This window comes from Podarcis bocagei (genome assembly GCF_964188305.1).
Source record: "Podarcis bocagei genome assembly, chromosome: 13".
NCBI lineage: Eukaryota > Metazoa > Chordata > Lepidosauria > Squamata > Lacertidae > Podarcis > Podarcis bocagei.
In genome coordinates this window covers 42,251,511-42,271,597 of record NC_138138.1, presented here as the reverse complement: position 1 = coordinate 42,271,597, position 20,087 = coordinate 42,251,511, and the positions used below count along the sequence as shown (strand labels likewise).

Genomic DNA, 20,087 nt, shown 5'->3' with positions numbered 1-20,087 from the left:
GACCCTCAGGGTCCCTTCCAGCCCTACAATTCTATGATTCCACGATTCCAACATAGCACCACCAGAGTGCTGTGTGGCTTTGTGGGCCAACTAACTGCATTGCAAGCTGAGTTAATGGCACCTCGTCCCCATTGGAAGCATTGGCGTTTAAGTGACTCACACGTCCCCTGGATTTTAACTGAAGCTACACCCAACTAAAGTCTGGCTCCAACCCAAGGTTTCTGCATTCGAAGCCCATGGGTATAGATATATGGGTGTATGAGCTCCAGCATCGCAATGGTTCTCCAACATCAAAGTCACATCTTAGAACAGGCAGAGCTGGAGAAATGGACATCACGGCTGATTATTGCAATGCATGCTATGCGGGGCTGCCTTTGAAAGATATTTAGAACTTCAGCTGGTCCAAAATGTTGCAGCTAGGCTGTTGACCAGAGCCAATCAGGGGAAGGACCTAAATCCCTTTTTGCAAATGTTCACTGGTTCCTAGCTAATTGCTAGGCCCAGTTCAAAGCCCTAAATGGCTTGGGATTGGCATACATGCAGGAACATCTTCTTCCACGTTATTAAGGACTTCTGGAGACTGTTTCCTTCACATTCCACCAGCATCTAAATTACATTTGTTTGGGATTTGGAAGAGGGCCTTCTTGGTGGCTGCACCTAAGCTGTACAACTGTCATCCTAACAGCAGCTCCCTTACCCTTTTTGAATGTTCTTCCGTTGCTGCAGGACCACCTTCTTTTCTAAGCAAGTGTCTAACCTGACAATCTGCTTGATTATTATTATTTTACATTTCTGGACATTTTAGTCTCAGCGTATCTACTTTTCAATGCCCTGCATTGAATTTTATTGTTTTGTGGATGGCTGTTTCACACTGTGAGCATTTAAAAAAAACCCACAACAACAACAACAACAACAACAACAACAACAACAACAACAACAACAACAACAACTGAAAGGGATATTGCTAGATATATTATTTAATACATTATTTCACAACAAGTTTAATGAGAGTGCATGCATGCGCATATAAAGACCTGCTCCTCTACACACTATTTCAAGGGTGAAGAAGGCATCTTCGGGCCCAGAGATCCATACTTTAAAGCAAACCTGTATAGCTCTGGATGCCATTGGACTTCATGTCCCATCAGGCCCTGCTGGCATGACTAGTGGCCTGGGATGATGGGAGTTGTGGTTCAGGAGATTTTCCTAGTAGATCAGCAAAGATAAGCAATGAGACCCATTGTGGTGCAGTGCTTAGAGCAGGGGTAGTCAACCTTTTTCAACAGGGGGCCGGTCCACCGTCCCTCAGACCTTGGGGGGGGGCCGAACTATATTGGGGGGGGGAATGAACGAATTCCTATGCCCCACAAATAATCCAGAGATGCATTTTAAATAAAAGGACACATTCTACTCATGTAAAAACACACTGATTCCCGGACCGTCCGCGGGCCGCAGTGAGAAGGCGATTGGGCTGGATCTGGCCCCCAGGCCTTAGTTTGCCTACCCATGGCTTAGAGTCAGACCAGAACCTGGGAGACCAGGGTTCAAATCCCCACTTGGCCATGAAGCTCACTGGATGACCTTGGATCGGTTATTGCCTTTCAGCGTAGCCTTCCTCACAGGGTTGTTGTGGGGATTAAATTCGGGAGAGAATTATGTACACCACCCTGAGTTCCTTAGGGAGTTTGTTTGTTTGTTTAAATTAATTTATATACCACCCTATACCCAGAGGTCTCAGGGTGGTTCACATTAAAAAATCACAATATATAAAATAAAAATAAAAGCAATCACCTGATAAGCCCCTCCCAAAAGAGTGCCATATTTTAAAAGGGTATGGGGATGTTGATCAGGTCAACCAAAGGCCTGGTAAAAAAGGAACACCTAAAGGTGTATAATTTAGGCGCCAGGTGAACTTCCCTGGGGAGAGCATTCCACAGATGGGGAGCCACTGCAGAGAAGGCCCTGTTCTCATGTTACCACCCTCTGGACCTCTCAAGGATGTAAATGTAACACATGAAATGAAATTAATAATTTCTGTCTCTCAATTGATGATGATAATGATGATTTAAATTAGTATACCACCCTCCATCCATAAATCTCAGGGTGGTTTGAGGTGGGGAGCAGGAACCTTTTTTGGAGGTTATTAGTCTTGTTTTTTATTATGTATTTTGTGTTTTTTATCTTCCCCTCCCCTTCCCACAAAATGTTCCTGCTCCCCACCTCAAATTAGGCTGTTCGGACCACTTGTTTGTCATAACTCGAATGCAAATTCATATTTATATAGATACGTAATTCCAGCGTATAGGCTCCTAGGCTCTAGTAGAGAATGGACTCAGCCCCATGAGATGTCACCAATTTGCGGCTAATTCTGCCAAAACAAAACATACTCATGCACCTCACTGGCTGATGAGACCTTGGTACACCAACAAAAAAGATATCCTTCAACCCTGAAGTTTTACCACATCTGACCCTGACAGAATCTAAAATGCACTTGGCTTGGTGTCTGTAAAAGCTGTACAGTCTCAGTCCAAAGAGGGTCGTTTGACTGTTACTGACATGGCGCCCTCACTGTGCCTGGCGCCTTATAGAGTGTGCAAGAGGGCGGGTCTCTGCTCCGAGAGGCTTGCAATTCAGCTTCGGGACAACACCAGAGGAAGAGGAGGCAGCAAGAAGAAATGAACAGGCAATGAAGAACAGCAACAGTTGCAAAAATCCATCCCAGCTTAATTTTTTAACAACATTCTGTCTTTGGTCATTTGGCTCAGTGGTGCCACCTGCTGGATATTTACAGCCCTTCCGTGTTGGAGAACAAAGTGGGGATGGTTGAGAGCGTGGATATGTGATTGCAAGTTTCACTGGACTTCTATAAAATAAAAAAATTATAACAGTCCAGATTTCTTACAAATCTATAAAGTGGCGTATCCCTCCTATCTTTAAACAAACAAACAAAAATGTATAAAGGTAAAACTTTAAACGGATAAGCATTTCTTCTAAATGTTTTAAGTTATAACCTTGTTTTTCGCCAAGTGTTTCTCAGAAATATGCTTCCTCCCCACCTGCTCCCACCACAAGGTTGCTGGAAGTGTGTTGCTGCTGCTCAAGGCCATTTAATAGGAATCCACCAATGGGGGGAAAGGCTGCAAGGATTATTACTGAGCAGTTTAATCTCCCTGCCTCCGCACCCCAGATTTTTTTCCATGGAGATCAGATCATCAAGGCCTTTTAGCCTCCGGAGAGCTCTGTGGGGAAGGTCAGGCTGAGAGAGAGTGAGGAGGCAAAGCTCAGCGCACCAAGGGAGCTGCTGCATGGCCTACTGGTGGTGATTTGAACCCGGGTCCCTCTGGTTTTTAAATTTAATTAATCAGCCTAGCCATGGTTGCTATGCACTGCCTCCACAGCTGGAGACAAGGAGGCTTCTGAATGCCAGTTCCTGGAAATCACAGGAGGGAGAAAGCTCCTGTGCAGACTGGATCCTGCCTTGTTGGTTTCCCACAAGCCTATGGGTGGCCACTGTAGGAACAGGGTGGACTAGGTGGCCTTGATCCAGCAGGCTCGCCTTATGTCCCTAAATTCTAATGTTCTTAATTTACAGGATTATTACGCTGCTAGCATTTTAAAGGTTTCGCCCATCCATTATGATATCCTCATTCAGGTTGGGGCTGCATGAGTCCAGAGGGGTATCTGTGTGGGATATTGCCTCTGATCTGATGGCACTTATCCCATACCCTCCAACACCTCTCTGATGAAAATAGGGACGTCCTAGTCCATAATAATGATGGTGATAACTTTATTATTATTATTTATATCCTGCCCATCTGACTGGGTTGTCCCAGCCACTCTGAGCGGCTTCCAACCAGTATAAAATAATAATAATAAAACATTAAACTTTTTTTAAAAAACTTCTCTATACAGGGCTGCCTTCAGGTGTCGTCTAAATGTTGTATAGTTATTTCCTTGGCTCGGGGGTTACATAACTCCATGGCCCACGGACAGTTTGGGTATCAGTGTGTTTTTGCATGAGTAGAATGTGTGCTTTTATTTAAAATGCATCTCTGGGTTATTTGTGGGGCATAGGAATTCGTTCATTCCCCCCCTCAAAATATAGTCCGGCCCCCCACAAGGTCTGAGGGACAGTGGACCGGCCCCCTGCTGAAAAAGTTTGCTGACCCCTGAGTCAACTCCATACCTCCCAACACTTCCCCAATGAAAATTGGGACATCCTAAGGGAAAGAGGGACATTCTGGGATCAAATCAAAAACCCGGACAGCTTCTGTAAATCCAGGACTGTCCCTGGAAGATAGGGACACTTGGAAGGTCTGTCATCCCAAGGGCTCACAGATGGAGAAGGGAGCCCACAAGAAGGCCGAGGGCCCTCTGGCACTCTCCTTCTGTGGCCTTTTGAGACAGAAAGTCTGGGTTGCAGCAATGATGTTCTAATGAGTGCCAGGGGCAAGCCACCATTTAAATTTCCCACAATGCTTCAGACCACTCTGGTACTGGCCCTCGGTGGTCCGGCAGGGTTTCCAAGCGCCCAGCTTATTTAAAAGACTATGCTCACCGGACAAACTGCACATGTAAAGCTGTATGGTGAATAGGGTCAACTAATATGCTTATGTGCCCTACTGAAACCATAAGGGTATTGCTGTATGTAATGGAACCACTATGGTTGTAACTACAGTCATACCTTGGGTTGAATGCGCTTCGGGTTGAGCGCATTCGAGTTGTGCTCTGCGGCAACCCGGAAGTAACAGAGTGTGTTACTTCCGGGTTTTGCTGCTTGCGCATGCGCAGACGCTCAAAAGGATGTCACGCGCATGCGCAGAAGCGGCGAAAAGCGACGCGTGCATGCGCAGCCGTGCTGTCGCTAGTTACGTTTGCTTCTGGATGCGAACGGGGCTCCAGAACAGATCCTGTTCATATCCAGAGGTACCACTGTAATGCCTTATCTCGGTGGGGAGGGGTGTTATGTATTGAAGTTCTCACCCTGGCCACCAGGGGTATTGTGTATACAGTATAGTTTTCACTCAGGTCCACGTCAATTAATTTAGGCGGGAAACCCTGGGTTGTTGTTGTTACAATGTTGACAGCCGGCTGTCTATAAAAGCAGGCCGGCTGAGCTGTTTGCTGTTCAGTTCAGTTGCAGCTTACTATAAAGAACCACTTGGAGAAATCTCTGTGTCGACTGCTATGTCCACCCACAACTTAACAGCTACGTCAGAGACATTGTGGGAAGTCAGCGAGACCATTCCTCTGGGGATGATTTGAGATCTCTGGACGGGCATCGGCAGTGGGCCAACAGCCTGAGGAACATGGGACCCCAACTACTGCCAGCACGGCCAGTGGTCAGGAGGAATGATGAGCACTGTGGTCAAACCTGGAGGACTACTGGTTGCCTAGCCTTCATGGCAGCAGAAGGAAGATCTTCAGCTGCGCCATTTCAGAAATGCACTGCTGGGTGCGATTTCTGCACACAGCCCCAAATTGCAGAGGACCACAGGAAGCGACCAGACCATGGGTCCATCTTACTCACTGTTCCCTACACTGACTGGCATCAGCTCTCTGAGGTGTCCGGCAGAGTTCTCTCCCAGCCCTACCTAGGGATTCCAGGGATTGTACCCGGGACTTCAGCTGCTCTACCGCAGAATGATGACTCTACATTCTGACCCCTTGGGGCAGGGAGTGGGGTACTGATGACATTAGCCGAGAAGCAGGGCCTCGCTTGAGGCGAGCTCTGCTCGGGGTCTCAGCATGTGGGGCCATCCTTGTCATTTAATGGTATGCGTCACCCGGGAACACTCGACTGTAGTGTGCCTTTCTGTCATTAGTATCTGATACTTCAAAAATCACCGAGAAATGTCAAAATGAGGAGGCTCTCCAAAATTAAGAGGAGGCACCTGCCTACCAAATCATGAATGTGCAAGTGTGGTGGTGAAGATGCAAGGGGGGGCATGTTTTAATCTCACTCTCTAGCTGTGGCTTTCAAAAATAAATAAATATTTTTAGGTCCCTGCCTCGGGTGTTTGTTTGTATTGTTTTAAAAACCCATCTTGAGTTCTTTCTTTCTTTCTGCCCGACTCTCTTCTTACATTTTCTTCTCACCTTTCCTCCAATGCGCAAGGCGGAAAACATGGTTAGTTGCTGTTTTCATTGTTTTCAAAGCAATTTTTAGCTGTTTGTATTGCATGTGTGAAAAACGCCTGGAGATTTACGATAAAGCCGGTTCGTCATTTAATGCAACAATTTTAGCTGTGTTATTCTGACTCCCAACACTCTGTTTTTAAATGTATCGAGATATTATGGTTGTAATCCGCCTTGGGGGCCCTTGTTTAGGGCCGAAAGGCAGAATGCAAATGCTTTTATAAATCAATACAAATATTGGGCAATACCTCAACTTCCCTACATATAAATATTGTTGCCCGCACCCTTATCTCTGAGCAGCGAGGGACTTCAGGGGGTTCCTGCACTTACGCAGGGTTTGCTTTCCTTTGAGTGAAGTCCATGGAGACTGTGGTGTCTTTAGGATATATGGTTTTAATTACACATATATACAACCTGAGCAAAGGATGAAAGCGCTCACAGCATTAATACTCAAACAGATATTGCTTCTTCATTAGGATTTCATGGAAGCTCCAAAGCCCAGCTTTGGGTTCAGCACAGAGCAAGACATGTCCTTGAGTTTCCAGTATCAGCAAAGAAATCTCTCTCGATGGAGAACATCATCTAGCAAGGAGAGGTGGGAACAAGCTCACCTCTTTGTCTCCATGGCAGCCTCTTGGGACATGTAAATGACAGTGCTGTACTTAACTGGACAGCCAAGGCCATTGCCTTATCAAAGTAACAAATCTGGCTGGTTTCACCTCATAGATTCTAACTTCACATACACCGGATCAGAGATTTGGAAGGGACCCAGAGGTATCATGCAGATATCATGCCGTATCTAAGAAGCTACACTTTTTGGAGAGATGCTTCTTGCTGTGTGAGATAAATTTATCGAAGGTTCTTTCTCCACTTCACTGATTATCAGTCTCATATGAACTGATCTGAAATTATTCAAGTCCCAAACAGATTAAAATCACTAAATTTGCTTTTGACCTCCCCTATATGTTGGCTTCCTGCTACCAACTAGAATAATTCCATAGTGAGGAAAATCATGTTCTACCTACATTTGAAATTTTAAACCTGAATCACCTTGTGAGTCATATAATAACAATTTTATGTGGCAAGATCGGTGGGCTTAGGCAGATTCCATACTTGTCCCACATTCATAACAAATTGCTGATTATAAAGTCTTGTTTTGAGTACTTTGAAACCAAATGTCAAATGTGGTATGGACTGGTGCTTTTATTAAAGTTTCTTTAAATTGCAATATTTATGAATTTGTTTCTTTTAACCAGTTAGTTACTTGATTGATATAACTAGCCATACCACTGATATTCTTCTTCTTTTCTTTCATAACTGAACTGCAACAGCTTCTACTTTTGGTCTTTTATTATTCCAAAGAAACATAAGTGAAATCATGTCATTTCACGATCTGTTGTGCTTGCAGTTCTATAGCTGAAAACTGGAATAAAATATTTACCTTTGGTAACAAGGCCATTTTAATTGCAGGAGTTCTCCCATAAGTTTTTTACATTTGTTTTATTTGTTTATTTCATTTTAAGGAGGGTAAAAAAACAAACCACACATTAATACCCTTGAGAGAAGAGGAACTCTGTACATGCTCAGAGGTAAAGTGCTCAAACGGTGGCAATCCTATGCAGACGAAAAAAATCTGCATTTTGGTTCGCCTTCCAGACTACTAACGTTTGCAAATGGGAATTACTCACTTAATAAAAAGAGAACTGAATTAGCTTTGAGCTACCGGTATATAACACCATCTCCCGCAATTCCATTCGGCAGTATGCCTCTCCCCCCTCCCCTCCTACTCCGCCATATTAGTTGTAGTCCAGGCATTCTCCTTGAGGACTTAGAGGCAAACGATAAAGGCAACGAGAAACACCCAGACACGGGCCTGGAGGATAGAACTACACTCCCATGATGCCTTTCGCCTCAGCGGCCATCTTAAATGGAGTCCAAACACCTCTCGGAGAATTTGGCTTACACAGGCCTGATCCGATGAGTGAGCAAAACTACCCTTCCCATGAGGCATTGGGGACGAAGTCGCCGCAAGCTGCCATCTTAGCTGTAGTCCAAACACCTCTTAGGGGGCTATAGAGACCAACAGGCCCTAGGCGTCGAGGCGGGAAATAAAACTACAATCCCCACCCGGCATTGCGCCGAGGCATTGGCCGCCATCCCCATTGTAGTCCAAACTTCCCCCAGGTGCCCATAGAGGCGGATGCTTCTGAGGTGGCGGAGAAAACTACTTCTCCCATGAGCTCCCGCGCGGCGAGTGTTCCCTTTTGGCCTTCCCGAGACCGCCATGACGGTTTTGTGTGTGTGTGTGTTATGCGTTGAGTGAGGTGTGTGTATCAGTATGTGTGAGTGAGTGAATGTGAAAGGGAAGGAGGAAGAGGAGAGGATGAGAGAGGCTGGGGGAGGAGGAGGAGGAGGAGGCTCCACCAGCACCGTGGGGCCTAGCTCTGTCCCTTCCGAGGAGCTGTGGGGGCGACTGAACCCCACTCCCCGACCTGCCCCTTTGGAGGGGGGTGGGTGGGTTTAAAGGCCCTCCCTTATGTGGGGGGAGGGACAGCTGGGCAGCGCAGAGCCCCCTTGAGGAAAAGGGTGGGGTGGGGGGCACCAGGTTCCCACTCCCTCCTTGGATTGCAGGGCGGGGGGGCTGGCAGTGGGGAGCGCCTAGAGGGCCCCACCCCGTTGCAGGAGCAAGGGTTTTGCAAGGTTAACAACCCCCACCCTTTCATTGCTTCGGAGGGGGGCAGAAAGCTGAGAGATCGCCAAGGCAGGCACTGGGCCTTTTCCATCTGGGCTCTGTGTGAGAGTGAGGCCGGAGCTATGTCCCTGATTTAAAGGGAAAGGCTGATCATCATCATCATCATAAATAACATTTGGGGACAGCTTTTGCCTAGCCCCCACTGCCTTTTGATTCCCCCCCTCTCCAAAGTGCATGGAGATGTTGTTGGAGTAACAAGCCAAGGGGCAAGTCCCCCTTCTCCTCCTCCTCCTCCTCCTCCTCTTCTCCCACCTCCAGTAAGCCCAAGGAGTGGGGAGTGGGCTTAGAGAGGGGAGTGGTCTGCCTACATTTGAAAAGGGGAGGGTGGGTGTTCTGGCAACTAAGGAAAATCTCAGTGGTGGGCAGAAGAGGAGGAGGAGTCAGGAGGAAGCAAGGAGGGTTAGAGGGGGGGGGTTACTGGAGGTTGCACCGCGCATAGGCAATGCCCAAGGCTCCATCCAAAATTAGGGGTGCAGGGGGTCCCTGAGTAGATGTGTGCTACAGCGGGAGCTTTCCTTGTTATTTTTTAGATGTTCGGGGGGAAGGGAAGCCTCCTCACACATCATCCCCTTGTTTTCTCCCAAGGGCAAGGAAGGAAACCGTGGAGGGTAGAATAGGAGAGAGGGGGTGAGAGGACTGGGGGGAACTGCTGCTATGAATCTGTAATCGCCTCTTTGGGGAGATCGACCCGCCCCTCCGACTCTTCTCCACCCCCCTATTTTTGTGGGGGGGACTGAGGGAGAGACGCACGCACACACAAATCCTTCAACAACTGGCTGGATCTCTTCTCTCTCCCCCCCTCCACTGCCCACCATGACAACAAACCCAGCATTAGAATCGCCATCCGCCCCATGGCCACACAGCAGGTGAGTAGCCCATCTCTCCTTCGCTCCCCGCTCCCAAACCCTTCATGGATTTTAAAGGGGGGGCTGCTCCCCATCTCCAATCTCCTCCCATCCTAAGGCACATTTGGCTGGTGCCTGTCTGTGATATGTGAGTGTTTGTGTAGATATATGTGTGTGTGTGTGGTGTGTGTAGCGATTGTAAGACGTACAGCATCTTTTCTCTTTCGGAGGCTGCTGATGGATGAGGAAGAATCTTTGGTGCCTGGATGCGCTTCCCAAAGGTAAGTCCCTCCGCCGCCCCCATCTCTCTTGGCTTTGCGAAAGAATGCTTTTCAAGGAATAGAGACCCTTGTCCCTTTTCCCCCGAAGCCAACACTTTCTCCCTCCCCCCCCCATTCAACATTTATTCGCTCTCCCTCTCCGACCTCCAACGTGATGCTTTTGAGGAGGACCCCCAGTCGCTTTGCAAAATAACCCCTTTCCCCCCAAATTAGCTGTATATGCAGGGCAGGTCGTGTGAACGCACACAGCATGTGAAAACATCACAACAACTCATATGCAGGGAAGGAGGATTGGGGAGGGGGGAGTGCTGTTAAGCTACCAGGCGGGTTGCATGAATGTATCTGTTGGAGGTGGGATCTGGAGCTTCTAAGCCTCCCCCTCCCCCGGCCCCCCCTCAAATGCAAGGTACACTATTGTGCTTTCCTCAGTTTCCCCATTCCTTTCGGGATCTCCTTTGTTGTTTTTGTTTTCTTGGGCATTCTCCCTCTTTCCCACCCTTACGTGCTGTCACCTTGGGCTGGATTGTTTTGAGTAGGGGCGGGGGGCGTCGCTATTTATTTATTTTTTTGTACCCAAAAGGAAAGCAGGCGTGCGAGCGAGCGGATACCGGGGTGCATCTTTTTTTTTGGCCGGGTTGCGTTTTTTTAACTGGGAAGAGGGGGTCCTCTCCTGGGTGGGCAGCAGCATCTGACGGGCACCAGGGGGAAGCGGAGGAGAGGAGCGGAGTGGCTCCGGGGCGCGCGCGCGTGTCCTGCGCCTGTGTGTGTGGATGTGTGTGCGCGGGGGCAAGCGTGGAACCAAAGTTTCTCCTCTCCGATTTCCAGGGGAAGGAATTGCCGGCCGTAAAGCGCTCCTGCCTCCCTCTCTCTCTCTGTGTTTCTCATGTTTTAAGCCCTGGGGGAGGGAGGGGAGGGGAAGGGAAGCGGAGGAGAGGAGGGGATGGGCCGTGTCTGCCGATTTCAGGGGGCCCTGGATCCGGGATGGCTCCGCTCTCCCGCCTCGAGGAGCTGCGGGATCCGGAGGGATCTGCCGGAGGAGGCTCGCCCCCGAGAGCTGCCTGGACTTAGAGGCTTTTAAAGGGGCGGCGAGAGCGGAGATGTGTCAAGCAGGTTGCAGATGGCGGAGAGGAGCCGAGGGGAGCCAGCAGCCGGCACCGTGCAGGGCCGGGCTGAGGTGTTCGGGATCCCTTGCCAGGACCGGGCCTGTCAGCTCTGAGGCCATGCTGGGGCGTGATGAGGTATCGCAGCCAAGTTCCCATAGACACCACGGCCCTCTCGACTGCCTGCCTGCCTCCCACCTGATCCCACATGCGAGGGGGCGGCTGGCGGGCGGGCGGCCTTAGGAAGTCGGGGGTGCTGCTTGTGGGATGTGTTTGGTGACCATTTTGCAAGGGGGGCACTGTGGTATGTGTGAAGGGGGGGGGGAGAGCGCAGCAAGATCAAGTGGCTTATTCAGGTTCACCGAGGCCTTCTGCCACCTAACCTGTTCCTCCCCCTTTACCAGCTCATCCCTAATAGCATCCCCCTGCCCTAATTTACAAAATATATATCTATCAAAAGATGCAGTGATGGTGTTTTGCAGTAAAGAACATCAAAAGGTTATGGGCATGCCCAGGTCTGTCCCTCCCCCTCCAGTTTGGGGAACTGAAGTGTTCTGCTGTCTAAACCGTAAGTTCATTGCAGGCAGAGGCCATTCAGTGTGGTGCCACCACTTTCTCTTCTCTAATTCTTCCTTGAATCTTTTGGTTTGATGCTTTAGACCTTGCTCCCCAACTGGGACAGATCCTCTCCCCGAAATGCGTGTTAACTCCCTTTGATTGTATTTGTCCCCTGTTTCCTTTGCTTCTCCCCGCCGTGAGAATTTAGGGCAAAATTGGACGTTACTCGCAAAACAGCACTTGCTCAGAAAACACCAGTTCTGCTTCCCTTCCCCCTCCTCTATGTAATGCCTGGAAGAACTTGCCTCTGCTCTAACAACTCAGTGGCTCTGTCACATCATTCACTGCCAATGGAGGGATGTGGTGACGTCATGGCGCAAGGGAAGTTCAACTGGACATCATGTAGAAAGAGCAGAGAAGTATATCTGAACCAGCTGTGGTTTTGTGGTTTTTAAAACTTTTCTCATAGGCTTTGGGATCTAAGTAGTGATGGTGGAGGAGACAATGGGGTCTCTGAGTTTGGTTCTTCAGTTGCAAGCACCTCAGGTCAGGGACCTGCTGTTTTTTTGGTTGCATTACTGTGCCATGTACCTGTTGATGGTGTTATATTAACGATTGTCATCTGCAACAGTTGCTAATGATGCAAATGTAGCCATTTCCTTTTTGGCTTTCCCTTTCTGCTTTCCTTATGAAATCTGTTCTCTGAGTTTCCAATCTCCTCTAGCCAACATCCTCCTCCTTTGCCATCTTTCCCCTGTTCCATCTCTCCCTGCTTCAAGAAAGGCCCTGTGAAAATGGTTGCTCTTAGATTAGGCATGTAGTTTTATTTCAGTGGGACTAATAATGTTTTGGGAAGTGCTACCCATAGAAAAGCTTTCTACAGCCTTGCTTTCATTTTCTGTTTATTACTGTGCGATTTCTCTCCTTCTCTGTATCCTACCCCCCCCAAAAAAAATCCACTTCCAATCCATATTGATAAGCAGCTCCTTGTACATTACAGTAGTTCTTCCCTTTGTTTTATGAAGGTAGAACTCAAATATCCTATTCCCTTGTATCAATTCCACATCTGGGCCGCCAGCTTGGCAAGCAGGCCTCCAGACTGGGAAATTTCTTTTGAGATACCATGTTGGTTCCCAAGAATTTGACTTGCTCCTCCACCCGCAATCAGTGACTTGTTGGCATTTCCTTCTTTTCTCTTTTTTTTCTAAACCAGATACTGGCTTCTAGAAGCATGAAATATTTTTCATGCCCTGCCTGCAGTATTTCCTCGTGAAGGTTCACCTTTCAGGATAGCGACATGAAACCTGCAAATGCCTCATTCTAAACCAGAGGTGGGCAACCTATGGCCTTCCAGATGTTGTTGGATTCCAACATGGCCAATGGCCAGGGATGATGGGAGTTGTAGTCCAGCAGCATCTGGAGAGCCACAGGTCCCCCTTTCTTGTCGTAAACTGCATTAAAGCAGTGCAACCTTGGCAGCCACATGTTAACAAGTAACAGAGAATCACTCTTTCTTTTTCTTTTTTTAAAAGGTGCCTCCCATAGCTAGGGTGCTTCTGCTGTCCTCATTTGCTGATCTCCCTGTCTCTTTAGGAGGGGGAACTCACCTGTTTCCTTTCAGCCCCTTCTATAAAACAGTAGATGGGGGGAGAACCGGCATCCCAGCACCATGGGCACCTGTAACTAAAGCAGCTATAAATCGCAGTGTCTTTTGTGACTTTGGTGTAAGCAGGCAGAAGAGTGAGAGCAGTGAAGTCCATCCCTTGATTTAACCTAAAAGGTCCCCATTGAGCTGCCGCATTATTAGAATCCAGCTTCTTTTTATTCCGCTACAGCTTTGTCATTAATATTGGGCTTGTAACCTGTACTGGGTTCTCTGTTTCTCAGCACTCTTGCAACTTCCTTGTGAGGTGGTTCAGTGTTGCTCTTATTTTAGAGAGACAGGCCCGTGGTTGAGCCGAAGTGATGCGTCAAAGGATATATGATGAAGCTCTGACAGAGGTAGGATCTGAGTCCATCTTTCTTACCATTGCAGTAGCTCGATCAGCAAGGCATTTCCTTGGATGCCCCTTACTCCTCTGCCGACAGAATAAGACTAAGTAGGTCTTCTGAAATACTTGAAAACATGTAGTTGTCCCCAGCAACTACATGTTTTCAAGTATTTCAGAAGAGTTACCCTTTTTTAAAAACGCACCCTCCAACCGCTGCAAAAAAATAATTAATTGGGCACTTTTCCTTCAATAACACCAAAAAACCCACTGCAAAGGTTCTTAGATTTGTTATTCTTTATTGGCTATTGCTGTATAATTGCATCCAGACCCATGCGTATTCTGTGATTGTATTGGGCATGTGCAAAAGTTGACGTTTAGACCAGTGTTTCCCAAACGTTTTTGGGCAACGGCACACCTGTTTACTGAAAAAAAATCTCGCGGCACACCACCATTAAAGCCCCGCCCCGTGACGTCAGCGCGCAGCGTCACGCCGGGAGGGACGCACAAAAGTGAAAGTTTTTCCCCTCCCCCTTGCCGGGGAACCTCCAAGCTTTGGGCAGGCAGGCAGGCAGAGCTGGGAAGGGGGTTTCCAGGGGACACGGCAGCTCCTCGAAAGGCTTCTCTCAGCTGCGCTCAATCCTCCTCGGAGAGGATTTCCCCTCCTGTCCCATGCCTTCGTTTGGGGCATCGCTCCGGCTGCTCCCTCTCCCGCCGCGCAGGAGCGATGCCTCTCTCTGGCTCTCCCTCCGCGCAGGCTGAGGGAGGGAGGTGCGCGTGTGACCCGTCTCTGCTGGGAGACCAAACCCAGCGAGGCAGAGTCGCACGGAGGCGCCCAGGCAGCGCTGCCGGCTGCGAGGAGGAGCGCCAGGCAGCAGCAGGAGGCGCGGCCTCTCCTCGCCGCCGCCGCCCCGCCTCTCGCCGCCCGACTCGCCCGCCTCCCTCCAGGCATCTCGCGGCACACCAGCCGATGTCTCACGGCACACTCGTGTGCCGCGGAACACCGGTTGGGAAACACTGGTTTAGACAGTGCAGTCAGCATCAGGACCGTGTTTCTAGGTTTGAAAGGTTGCGGCTCAGTGGGGATGAGGGAGCTGTGCTGGATTTTCAGTGATGGGGTAGAGAGAAAATCTTAGGGAAATATTTGCTGTCTGTCATGAGCATAAACAGAATAAATAATGCGGAGAGGAGGAAAACTGCTCAACTTTGCATCATTTACTCATGTTGCCATGCACCTCAGTTTTTATTGGGGATGAAAATGGAAGCTTTGGTGCCGAACCTTTTTGTTTTGGAGCACAAATATTCTCAAGGTTGCTTCTTGCAATTTTTGCCCTCCCTGCTTGATATTTTCCCCTCCCAAACATTGTTGTGAGTTTCTGATATTTTGACTCCCAACCCATTTTTGTGTGATAACTGTTACAGGGGAGGGAAGTTTGTTTGCCTTGAGAACTCTCCAGAGGCTGAGGCAAACCAGAAGACTCTCTGTTGGATGGGGGACCCCTTTTATCACTTAAATTTACTCCCCATATATCCTGCCTTTCTCCCATGATGGACCTTAAGACAGCTTATAAAAAGGTGTTGCTGCACAGCCTGCTTAGCGTTAGCAAGGTTGCTGCTTCATGTACCTGAAGATCATGTCTTGGAACAAGTAACCCAGGGAAGGAAATAAATAAATTAGAGCCCTAGCTTTCTTTCTGTATTTTTTCATATAGATCAGGGTGCAAACAGACAGAAACAGCAGACCTCATCCCATAGCACCAGCTGCTTTTGAAAGAAAGATAAAGAGGATTCAAAAGTGGCTCCTCTGTGGGATTGGGAGCTTTGTCCAGAAGTGCAGGTGTCCCAAAGCCCTTTTAAGCATGTAGAATTAATTGTGTGAGAAGGATCGGGCTTGTTGGCTTTGTTTGTTTTTGGATCCTAGTCGTAGTTTTGCAACTATCAATATTGGGTTTTATTAAGTTTGGACAGGATCGTAGAAGATTTAAGACTTCAGATGCTGGGAAGCAGAGGTTCTAAAATCGTCAATGAGTTTATTTTCTCTTTTTGAAGCTTCTGTTTCTGAACTTTGCTGTGCGGTTATATTCAGCAAAAGCTGATTTGCTCTGCATTCTTGGTGCTGATATTGTAATCTCTCTTGGTTCCTTACTCTGCTGTGCGATGTTTCTGAGAGAGCTGTAGGGTGTTATGTCTGTGTATATGTGTAGTTTGTTCAACAGGAGAGCATTTTAAAAAAATTAGTTTTTGTGGCAGTTGGGGCCTGCAAACACATATACCTTTTTCTCCCTGCTCCAGTAAAGTGGTTTGCTCCTAAGGGGTGTGAAGTGTTCCTCCCCTCCCAGTTCTGTTTCGGATAAAATCTAAAGCCATCGCCATATACACAAGCTTCCTGTTTATAACAAGAAGCATGTCAAGAGCTCTCTGTCGCGTGTCCGGAGCATTTCCCTGATCTTGGAGAAGAATGAAAATCCTGTGTGTGTGTGTGTGTGCGTGCGCGCACACACACACACACACACACACACACACAGAGCGATAGCACTGAATGAGCTGCTGTAGGTGAAGTTGAGCAATGCATTCTGTGGCAAAATGAGAGCTGCAAAATGAGGCTCTTGATTGCTCGCAGCAAAGAACCAGGCCTGACTGAAAAGTTCTGCAAGACGTCCGGGTTTGTCGTGTGACCTGTCCTAGCCTAGATGGCGATGGGATGCACTGCTTTGCTGTTCCATCCTCTGTGGGGCACTAAGGTTCTTCACAGGCTTAGAGTTGTGGGCCTACTGCAGACCCCAAGTTCCCTGAATCTGCCAAACTGCAGGTGCATATTGATGCTGGACCCCTTGTCCCTTCACCCTTCCCAAAGCTGGCAGGGACACCAGGGCGTCCTGATGTAGTGGGTTGCCCCAATTTCACTTTGAATGGGTGCAGTATTTCTTGACCTGAACTGTTCATTCCATGATGCCTTGATGATGGGGACGTCTGCTCTCTGCAACTGCCCTGTTGCGCAGGGCTGATCAGCTTTGTCTGCACCCTCCTTTTCATCTGAGCCACATCTTTGCTTGGCCCTTACATGACATCAGATGTAGGGCAGGTGGCCTTGGTGCGTCCATCATGACCTTGCAGGCCGCATTGGAAATCTTGGCAGTCTTAGCTAGGCCTGTGAGCAAAGGGTTTCCACCGCTTCAGTTTCTTCTTCTAGCGCATTGCATGTTTAACAGTTTCCTCCCCTTGACGATTATGCCAGGATCTCGGTTCACTTGTTTTTGCGTTTCAGTTTGCCTCTCTCATCTTCACCTCGGCGGCTGCCACTTTCCTTGCCCACCCTCCTGCCCGCCTTGGAAAGCGGTGGCTTGCTCATCGCTTGCGCACCTCTCTCTCTCTTTCTCTCCCCTTGCAGCCCAGAGAGTAGCTGAAGCGGGACGTAGCCAATGTCGTCCAGCAAAGGGGCGGGGGCTGGAGCTCGCCGGCGGCGGACGCGGTGCCGGAAGTGCAAAGCTTGCCTGCGGTCGGAGTGTGGGGAGTGCCACTTCTGCAAGGACATGAAGAAGTTCGGGGGGCCAGGGCGCATGAAGCAGTCCTGCCTCCAGCGGCAGTGCACAGCGGTGAGTGGGGAAGTGGGAGGGAGGGTGGTTTGCAGGGTGGGTTTCTGTCCAGGGTTTGGGGCTGCTGGTCCCCCGACTCCACCGTGGCAAATAGAGGGGCAGTTTGGCGCAGATTGGTAACGGAGGTGCAAAAAAACCCCCCATTGGTTTCATTAAAGTTTTCACGGAAAAACTAATATGCCCAACGGCAAAGTGGTAAGGCACTGGCTATCCAATAGCGGCATTCAAAGTGTGTGTCACTATTCGCTCCAAAATGAACTGGACTGCCATGCCGTATGAGAGTCCAGAGTCACCTCTGTTAACTTATAGGAGAGGACACTAAAGTTCAGTAAAGGTATCTTCTTAGATCAGTGATGGCCACACTTGGCCCTCCAGGTGTTTTTGGGCCTACAACTCCCATCATCCCTAGCTAACAGGACCAGTGGTCAGGGATGATGATGGGAATTGTAGTCCCAAAACACCTGGAGGGCCAAGTTTGGCCATCACTGCTCTTAGATGATTCCTCAACGTCTCTTTTGTTGTGTCAATTTCTCTAAAAGAGCCAAAGACCATACCTTTCATCGCCAACCATCCAATGTGGAATATGAACTGTGTTTCCAATTATGTCCATTTTCTAACTTGCCTGCCCATGAAAGAAACATGACAAGTGTTTTCTGGGTTAATTGCTTGAGATGTGCTGTGATTTTAAATTAGCTAAGAAAATGTGAACGTGATTTTAAATGCGGCATAAGTTTCTGGTCCTTAGGATTGTGAAGGTAAATGCCGTCAAGCCTGCATTACGGGAGTCTTCATAAACTCTCATGCGCTCCTGGTTCGCTCAAGGATTGAGGCAGGTCATTAAAAATGCCGGCCGCATCTCTTTTCAAAGTCCTCGTTCTTGCCGCATGTTCCTGTCTCTGAGTGTGACTCTCAGATATGTCAGACGTGTAGAAAAAAAGTGTGGGCTACAGTTCTAACCGGGGTTTAATAATTCCGGATGCAGGTGGGGGGCTTGGCATGGAGGAATTTTCCATGTTTACAAATATATCTGCATCTAGGAAAGACCACACTGCTCCCTACATATAGAAAGCTACAGTGGTGCCCCGCAAGACGAATGCCTCGCAAGACGGAAAACTCGCTAGACGAAAGAGTTTTCCGTTTTGGAGGTGCTTCGCAAAACGAATCTCCTATGGGCTTGCTTCGCAAGACGAAAATGTCTTGCAAGTTCCTGCGGGTTTTATTTCCTTCCCCCCCTTTTTCTAAGCCGCTAAGCCGCTCATCAGCTGATCCGATAAGCCGCTAAAAGCCGCTAATAGCGCTAATCCGCTAATCCGTCAATGGGCTTGCTTCGCAAGACGAAAAAACCGCTAGACAAAGAGAATCACAGAACGGATTCTTTTCGTCTTGCGAGGCACCACTGTAGTATGTTAGGAAGGGAGACTTGAAAAGTGAAAGTGTCCTGCCTGACATGCTGACTTAATTACTTTCTGCATGCAGGATTTGTATTATTATTATTATTATTATTATTATTATTATTATTATTATTATTATTATTTCTACATGGGAGGGCTTTCACATATTCAGTTTGCCTCACGTGTTCTCTGATGTGTCAGCGCTGTCCCTCGAGCTATTTTACTGCATGTTGGAACCTGCTGAGCGTTGCATGTAAAACCAGATCACATCATGTGAGCGAGTGAGGAACTTTGCAAAGGAACTCTCTGCATCTAAACAGCTGCCATGTCAGGCAGAAGAGCTGCAGGTTCTTCTTGCAAGCCGGCTTTTGCTTGCAGGGATGGAATATGTTTGTTTGTATATGTGAGCATTCAAAGATGCCTCCGTCTCCCAGTCCTGGAATTGTGCAGCCCAGGAACTGAGTTTATCACATGATTTGGGTTTCTTTCTTGTTTCGCATGTTTTGGAACTGCTTTCTATAGGCTGCAGGAGACTTGTTTGATTTGAAGCAAAAGTAATCTTTGATCTGTTTAGATCCTGCAAGCCGCAGTTATTCTAGGAGCCTCCCACCCGATCATTTCCCCCCAGTCTCTTAGAAGGTCCCATAGCAATTGCTGAGTGCTGTTGTTTTCCTGAAATATCTGTAGAGTGGCTTGTCTTGTGTTTCAAAGTCTTACATCAGTGATTGCCCCTCTTATGAAAGCTCACGAACCGAGCACTCTGTGTATGTGTGTGGGGTGTGTGTTCCTTGTGAAAGAATCATAGAATTGCCGGGTTGGAAGGGACCACGAGGGAGCCTTTGAGGCAAAGTAGGAGCCTTTTACCCAACGTGGGTCTCGAATCTGCAACCCTGAGATTAAGAGCCTTATGCTCTATGAACTGAGCTACCCCAGTTCGCATAGAACACGTTTTAACCAATATTTCTGATGCAAAGTTTAGAACCGGGCGTTGCATTCAGCGGCGAAAAAATGCAGTGCGTTCCGACGAGCAATGGCTCAATGGATTGGGAAATATGCTTCTTCAGGCATCTTGGTTAGCTGCATGGGAGAGCCGCTGCACGCATCTAATGTACTGTCGATTCGTTGACTTTTCCCGCAGTTCCTCGTTATAACCTGTTTCTGTGGGGTGGGAAGGAGCCTCACATGAGTGAACCCCCATCCCTGCCCCCGACCCTCCACCCCTGCCCCTCACTTCCCACCCCTCTCTCGTTGCAGCCAGTTCTACCTCACACGGCCGTGTGCCTGGTGTGTGGGGAGGCCGGGAAAGAGGACACAGTGGAGGGCGAAGAGGAGAAGTTCAACCTGTCGCTCATGGAGTGCACCATCTGCAACGAGATTGTTCATCCGGGCTGCTTGAAGGTGAGGGAGTGAACGAGAGAGAGAGAGAGAGAGAGAGAGAGAG

The 20,087-nt window shown here is 48.4% G+C and overlaps 1 protein-coding gene across 3 annotated transcripts in view; it reads left to right on the top strand.

The window, feature by feature from the left end:
- Nucleotides 1-8,309: 8,309 nt before the first annotated feature.
- The window catches only part of FBXL19 (F-box and leucine rich repeat protein 19), a 34,449-nt gene continuing 22,671 nt past the window's right edge, over nucleotides 8,310-20,087 (top strand). Inside the window, exons 1-4 of one of the 3 annotated variants that reach the window (XM_081165849.1) lie at nucleotides 8,310-9,756; nucleotides 9,966-10,016; nucleotides 17,051-17,255; nucleotides 19,901-20,044. In XM_081165849.1, the coding sequence (XP_081021975.1) occupies nucleotides 17,082-17,255; nucleotides 19,901-20,044 (318 nt within the window). In that variant the 5' untranslated portion in view covers nucleotides 8,310-9,756; nucleotides 9,966-10,016; nucleotides 17,051-17,081. Of the gene's footprint in view, nucleotides 9,757-9,965; nucleotides 10,017-10,870; nucleotides 11,255-17,050; nucleotides 17,256-19,900; nucleotides 20,045-20,087 lie in introns of those variants that run through there. The other 2 variants (XM_081165851.1, XM_081165850.1) reach the window with 2 other exon arrangements.